The following is a 7,500-nucleotide window of genomic DNA, read 5'->3' as shown; positions in this document are numbered from 1 at the left end:
TATAAGATGCAGATTCATAATGTTGCAGTAAAATACATCTGTATAGCTACCACTCTTTCACCTTTGCTGTTCTACTATATTTAAACGAAATAGCTAGAGACTAAATACTTAATTTTAGTATTTTGTCCATATGTCCATTATGTCCATAATGAAATTTTTATCTTTTGTTACTTGTATTTTAAAACTGAGGTCAATTTTAGTCCTGGAGTAGAACATAACATACTGAGTTGCTAAATTAATTAATAGCTGATTGACGTGAAAGATAAGATTGTCATTTGGTCTACTCTTATTTTTCCCAGATGTTTGTCATTGTTGAAGACCTAACAGTATTCTGTTTGTTAAAGGTAGTCATGACCATTATTTTAAAAAATTACCATGTTGAAATGTCCTTAGAACATTACATGTTTGACATCATAACCTTTTTTGAATGAAAATTTGAATGTTTACTATTAAAATTATTGCTTTTTTCCCAAGGAAGGTAACCTTAATTTGTGAATAGCATTTTAGGCATTTTGTTTAAACAAGTGAAAAGCAGGGGCAAGCATATTTGTAAACAACTTAATTTTCATTTACTTACGATCATATCACTTGTTATATAATAAAGATATATGACTAGCTCTCAGAACAGATATCCTTTCTCAAATCATGTTTTAAAAGACATCCTGTTTCAGTTGTTTAAAATTAAAAATATCCTTGTGCTTGTTCAATTTTTGTTCTTACACATTCAACTATGTCCTTCATATTTGGCATTTTGATTTATTAGGCAATCTTAGCATTAAAGACTTTTAGCAAAGCAGTACTAGAATTCAAATGCACCGTGCATGGTGTCCGTGATGAATTAATTCCACTAGAGCACAGAAGTTACCATTATTTAAATGCTAGTTTCTTTCAAAAGTTTTGTTTCCCATTCAAGTTTTCAAAATCAGAATTTAGCTGATATTTTGAGGTAAATGTATATAATTTCATGTTGCATGCATAGGTTTTCCTCATATTTAACACTTTATTATATGAATTTGCATGGGAATATTTAAGAATAGTTTATATTGATCATTTAAAAATGATTAAGAACTACTTAATGATATATGATAACTTTTTCATTTCATGCTTCGCTTTTCTTTGTCATACTCAAAATCTTTTGGATTCAATGTATATATTTGGATGATAAATTAAGACACTAGAAGATACTGAAAATGAAATGTCTTTTGATGTCACTATAAATAATTTTAAGAAAAGTTCACAGAAATAGTTAAAGCTTTTTATATGCACTGTTATTTATTCTTAATTTCTCAGGAAGTCATTTTTCCATCCATTTGCTTAATTAAATGGTCAGATGGCAAAAAAAAAAATGAGATTTAATAATACTAAGGCACCAAGATTATAAGATGTAGTGTCCGTTTATGTGGATGAGGGAGTGTGGGGGCAGGTTAAAGGTTATTTTCCCTTATCATCATCTTTGACATATATAGTTTGATTGATCAGTCTGTCCATATCTATCTATCTGCCTACATACATATACATGTTTATACATACACACACATGGGGTAGAGGGTGGAAGAGAAGAAGGAAGGGAAAGAGGTAGGGAAGGTGAGAGAGAGAGAGAGAGAGCGAGAGAGCGCAAAAGAACCTGAGAGAAAAGAAGTTGAGTAAGCAACAGGACCAATAGTGTCCCTGGTGGTGGTTGAGATAACACAGTTAACTGTACTGGCCCAGGTCAAGTATCAAACTTTTGTACATTGTAGTGAATACAGAATAGGATATGTGCAGGTTTCTGTCATCACTCTGGCAAATGTCTATCTCACATGGTACAGTTTTATACCAATGGAACCTATAGCTCTAAAAGGAAAAAATAAAACCAACAAATCTAGCATTCAGTACTACCCTATCATAAAGTAAGGAGGTCTAATTGAGCTATGTCTTTATATCCTGCTATTTGTACAAATAAAAGACTACATCTTGATGCAAAATAAACACAAAAGCACTGTTGTGACTATAACAGGGAGTCATATACTAATTTATATAATAAGTGGTTGTGCACGCTTTATTCAAGATTATGGCTGCAAGAAATGGCATGAATTGCTGGGTGTGTTTAATGCTGGATTATAGCAATTTGAAACATGTCAAACACATGGCTAATGCCTCATGCTTCACTCATTCTTGCGTAAACCTGCATAGCCACCATCCATTATACCCTTGGTAACAACACAATTCTGCAAGTAAATATTGTTACACTAAGTAACCTTTCAATTCAAGTTGTTTAGGAAGAGAAAATGCAATCTTGTGCAGTCAGTTCCAGTGTCAGTTTAATGTTTCAAAAGGGAAGTGGTGTAGAGAATAAGTATCTGTACAGTGACTTGCTTAAAAAAAAGGAAGAAAGAAAAAGGAAAGAAAAGAAAACTTAATGCAAGGGAGAAAAGTAGAACTGTATCCTTTGAGTGCAAATCTGAAGAGTTATATTCTGATGTGGCTGAAAAGTTATGTATGATGAAAGATTTAAAGGTTTAACTAACGGTTCAGACAAACATTAAGGCAACAACTCCCAATTTCACCTTTCCTTTTAATGATCTGGAATTTATTTTCACTGATTTTTGTAAAATGTTTGTGGTGGGATTGAGAAGAATGAATAATTTAGTTTGATGTGTTTGGGATCATGAGCACATCCACTTTGAAAGAATATGCTGAATTTGTAATTATTTAAAGTATACTTTAAAAGGTAAATAGCACCTCACATTGTACCAGACATATTTTCTCCTGTAGAGAATAGGTGTAGAGATGTCACTAGGAGAAACTTAGTGAATCCTGGAAAGCATCTTCATTATCCTTGAAGATACACCTCCTTTATAGTGGACATACGCCAAGCTCTCTTCTTTAGGTGATACATACATTATAATCATCTGATAACACAGTTGCCCTTCCTTTCGCGTATTAATGTTGGGTCAGATGCTTTTGTTTTGTAGAGGAAAAAGTACTGTCACTGTTACTGTTTTCTTAAGCGTGATGTTACTAACTCTTAGATGATTGAACTGAAAATGTGAATCACAGTTGATACTCTAGGGTTTTATAAAGTCAAAAATTCCACAAGGTATGATAAAATCCTCTGGATAATAGAAATTGGAAGTTATGTAGGTCTTTATCATTGTAATAAAGATTTAGACCTACGCCTCTGCTTGTTGGTTACTCTTAATTATTTGATGGCCTTGATTATAACACAATAATATATGCAGAATTCTTTAATTCATTCAATTAATGTCAATTCTGACATTAACTACACAAAGGTTAATATTAAATTCTGCATTTGTCTGCTATATTTGAAAATACAGGTTTTTTTTTTTTGTTAATTTTTGTTCTGCATGTTGCAAACTCCGTCCAGAGATAATAAGTATTTCAAATAAATTTGGATGAAGTAAAAACATACACATACATATATATTCAATATCTCTTGTCGAGAGTAAAATTTAAATGTAATATGTAGAAGTTATATCTATCTGTTTCTACAGTTGGAGAGGACCCAAATTATAATTTTCATATAAGTAGTAAAGGCAATCAGACCTTTTCTCTGAATATTTTAAACATTGTGCATGTAAAATTTATGCCTAATTTGAATACTTATTAGCTGCCTAATCTCAGAAAGGAGTATTAGCTTTGTTTTTTTTTCCTTATAAAATCCATCACTGTGTATCAGTTTTCATTTGTATGATTTTCCTGTGTTAGTGTTCAATAAGATGTTTAACAAAACCTATTTATTCATAAGCACATTTGGTTCAAAAGTTGTTTACTATAGTTCTGGCAACTGCTTCCTTTGTGATGTTGGGATTTTTGTTGTTGCTTTTTTTCTTTTTTTATCAGAACAGCTTTAAGTCGTATATGTAGTTTTTGTTATCCGAACTTGCTCTGCTAGCCCAGCTACTGGTGGTCTTTTATAAATCAGCAGGTCTTTCTTTCTTTAATTGACTTTTTAGAGTCACAGATATAATATAATGATTTAGGCTTTGATGAAAATACCTGTTAAAACTGTTAAATGATAACCATTGATTTTTAATAATTACAATATGAGGATGCAAGAAACTTCGGATGGGTATTTGTGTGTCTGTGTGTGTGTCTGTGTGTGTGTGTGTCTCTGTGTGTGTGTCCATGATCACGTTTTGTAAGGATCTGGGAAGAAGGTTTCTCCATGACATGAAAAGATATTAAGCCTACATTTGCTCTGTAATAAAAGCATTAAAAATTTTTAACAGACCGAAGTCTTAAAATATGACCAAGTTTAAAATAGAGAAATCACATGGCAACACAAAATTAGATTGAGTGATAAGTTTAACGTCCTTCTTTACTTTAGGCTAAGTCCCCTGTCTGTCTTACTGTTAAAGGCACAGCACAGCCAGGTTGTTTCTGAAATTCTGTCCGTAGAAGTAAAACAGAGAAGTGCATGTAGTAGGTTATCGCATGGGATTCAGATATCTTTGAGAGCCAAAACTAATCTTTCTAAACCACAGATTCAAGATGTCCTGTGAAATTCTGGTTTGTAAGAGCACATTGGTTCTTTATTTACTGCAAGGATTTCCACTGATCTTGGCAGGACATCTCATTGCTATCCTGAAAGTACAGTATATTTATGCAGTGAAAATGATAAAACATTTATTACTGTAGAGAAGGTAATATGCATAATTTATGCTGTTTTTAGCACAATCATTAGTGATATTCTTGATAGATTTTATTTCCAGCTTTCATATCTAATACATGCCTGGAAAATTAATTTTATATATACTTTCATTTATTTGCCTATGTTAAAATTGAGTTTTAAGTCATCTTCAAGTGAACAGTTTGATTGCTGCTCATGCATAAGCTTAATTACTTCCCAGGAAGGACAGTATTAAATGTTTTAAATGTCAGAAAAATAAATGAATATGAGCTGTTTGATTAAAAAAATAGGCAATATCTGACGTGTTTGCAGCAGGAGCTTTTTCTTAAAATGCCTCCAAGGCAAAATTTTATTTAGTCACAAAAAAAAAGAAACCCATTATACTATTTATCATTGGTTGATACCATATGATTTGTAACACCCTTACAAAATTTTAATTTTGTATGATTAGCTGTGCATCATTAAACAACAGCCTTGCATAAGATGTGCTGTAAAAATCTGACAGAATCAAGATAGTGAATATTTAAAATAAGGCTGTATAGTCATCCATGGTTGTCAAAGGTAGATAATAGGAAACATAGAACAGAGTGTGCAATCGTGCCTTCATTTAAACTGGTTTTATAGGTAGACTTTAAAATGTGGTCGTTCATAAATGCTACTGACCATGCTATATGCATGGTATGTTACTTTGGCTGTTAAATGTAGCCACACAAAAACTGCTTATAGAAACCATAATTTCAGTGATTAGTATCTGGATGAAAGCTGAATTTGTATTGCTTTTCTTGGTAAATGACTATTCAAGGCGTTTTTTTTTTTTTTTTTTTTCCTAAAGATGCTGTCTCTGTAATTGGCAGAGAGGGACATCTTGATAATGGAAGTGTGAAGGTGTAACGTGCGTTAATTGATACTTCTTAATCACTTTTAGGTATTAAGTCATGATGCAGGAATCTGCGACAGAGACAATAAGCAACAGTTCAATGAATCAAAATGGAATGAGCACTCTAAGCAGCCAATTAGATGCTGGCAGCAGAGATGGAAGATCAAGTGGGGACACCAGCTCTGAAGTAAGCACAGTAGAACTGCTGCATCTGCAACAACAGCAGGTAAGTTTTGTTTTCTTCCGGGATTCCTTGAAACAAATAAGCCTTGAATGTTCTTGAATGTGAAAAATGTATTCCTAGCAAATTGAGCATGTTGTGTTAAGCTAAAGGATGCTGAGAATTTCTTACGATTTGGAACATGACTGAAGTGTCAGGAAAGATAGGATTTTCATATTAGTTACGTCATACCAGCACCAGAATGCCCTTCAGGTGTCAAACTATTAATTAAGTTCGCAGGGGGTGATTTTGGGAAGGTTCTGTAAAGCTTTGTAACAAATATTTTATAGCTTCTGGTTTACTGGCTAATATTGCACTGCAGAACGTGGTACTTCGTTTTCCACCAGAGGGCCACATTACTTGATACTTGCTTCTACAATGAATTTCTTCCAAGTCTAAGCTAAGGTGAAAAGGACCACAAGGACTTTTCATAACACAGATGCTTGCCTGTGATAGCTGCAAATATTAGCTATTAATTAGTAGAAATTGGCTGAGAGATTGTGAACCGTGTAAACACTCTGAACATCTATGTTGCTTTTCTGGAAAACTCACTCCAAGATATTTTGAGTACACATATTTCGATAACATTGAAGAGCACTTTTTTATTTTCTGCTAGTGGCTCATAAAACGCAGTTCTCTTTAAATCTGGAAAAGTAAACAACTGCCCAGTAAAGGCACATATTTAAGTAGTCTGTTATTCTTCTTAGATAATAGATTCATTTTTCCCAATTTTGTTTGTCAATGAAATATTCTTTTCAGCCAAAGAATAGCCACTCCATTCTTCACTGATTCAACTCTGCGGAAATAGTGACAGAGAACAGAAAGCTTTCAAAGCATATACTTATATTAGGCCAAAATGAATACACCTGTTTGACAATAAGATTATATTTTATTTGATTTAAAATAAGGGTTATTTCTTTAAAATTCTGGATTGCATTCAGACTAAGTGTAAAAAAAAAAGTTAAAGCAAATGCCCACAATAGAGTAAAATTTAATAGAATCATTATTTTAAATAATACCAGTATTTCGCAAGTTATCCTGGAGTATATGTGCTGAATAATGTCTTAACCTTTAGGCATTGTTTTTGAGAGTAATCTTTTAAGAGAACTAGACATAACACTTTGAATAGGTTCCCTATTATTTTGGAATTGTCTCTTTTCACAAACAGTAATCATTAGGAAGATAATTTTTATTTCGTTTTAAAATATTTTTTAACCATCATAGGAATTCAATGTCTACCAAACTCCCAGGTTTAGCCTGTTTTACAAATTACCTTAAATAAATGCAGTTTTCGGGACAGCCCTTTTCTCCCTTTCATGTATTTACAGGAAACATACCACTGGAGTGCTATCAAATTCCTACTGACTCCCCTAACTAAGAGTCCTAAGAATTTATAGCCAGATTCTATTTTATGTGAGAATATAGTAGAATGCATTTATAAAAACACGTGAAATCAACAACAGAAAATGAACATTGCAGTTTAGTACTAATAGACAATACTGTTCTGAAGGGAGATACAAAGAAATAACTTTCTTTTTCTTCAAAGCTCCGATTAGATCTTAAAAAGAAAACAGAGTCAAATCATGGCTATGCTTTATAGCACTCCAAAGTCAATTTATGATAAATCTGTAAGGCGTGTTTATAACCTGAGTCTGAAGTTTACTTGGTCTATCAGTTTGTTGGTATAAACATAAACAAGAGTAAATACAAAAAGTTATGTCCTTATGATAACCTAGAAACTTTAGTCATGTACTGCATGTTAGTGGAGTG

General features: G+C 32.6%; 1 protein-coding gene across 13 annotated transcripts in view; it reads left to right on the top strand.

The window, feature by feature from the left end:
- FOXP2 (forkhead box P2) overlaps nt 1–7,500 on the top strand; it is a 570,611-nt gene that overhangs the window by 297,074 nt on the left and 266,037 nt on the right. For all 13 annotated transcript variants that reach the window (XM_086692029.1, XM_086692022.1, XM_086692037.1 and 10 more), the window contains one exon: nt 5,559–5,736. In XM_086692029.1, the coding sequence (XP_086548155.1) occupies nt 5,569–5,736 (168 nt within the window). In that variant the 5' untranslated portion in view covers nt 5,559–5,568. The remainder of the gene's footprint in view (nt 1–5,558; nt 5,737–7,500) is intronic.

The sequence above is a fragment of the Puma concolor genome, chromosome A2 (assembly GCF_028749965.1).
Source record: "Puma concolor isolate L17-30 chromosome A2, mPumCon1.1.hap2, whole genome shotgun sequence".
NCBI classification, from domain to species: domain Eukaryota; kingdom Metazoa; phylum Chordata; class Mammalia; order Carnivora; family Felidae; genus Puma; species Puma concolor.
The sequence above is the reverse complement of the archived record's forward strand: the minus strand, read 5'-3'. Positions and strand labels throughout refer to the sequence as shown.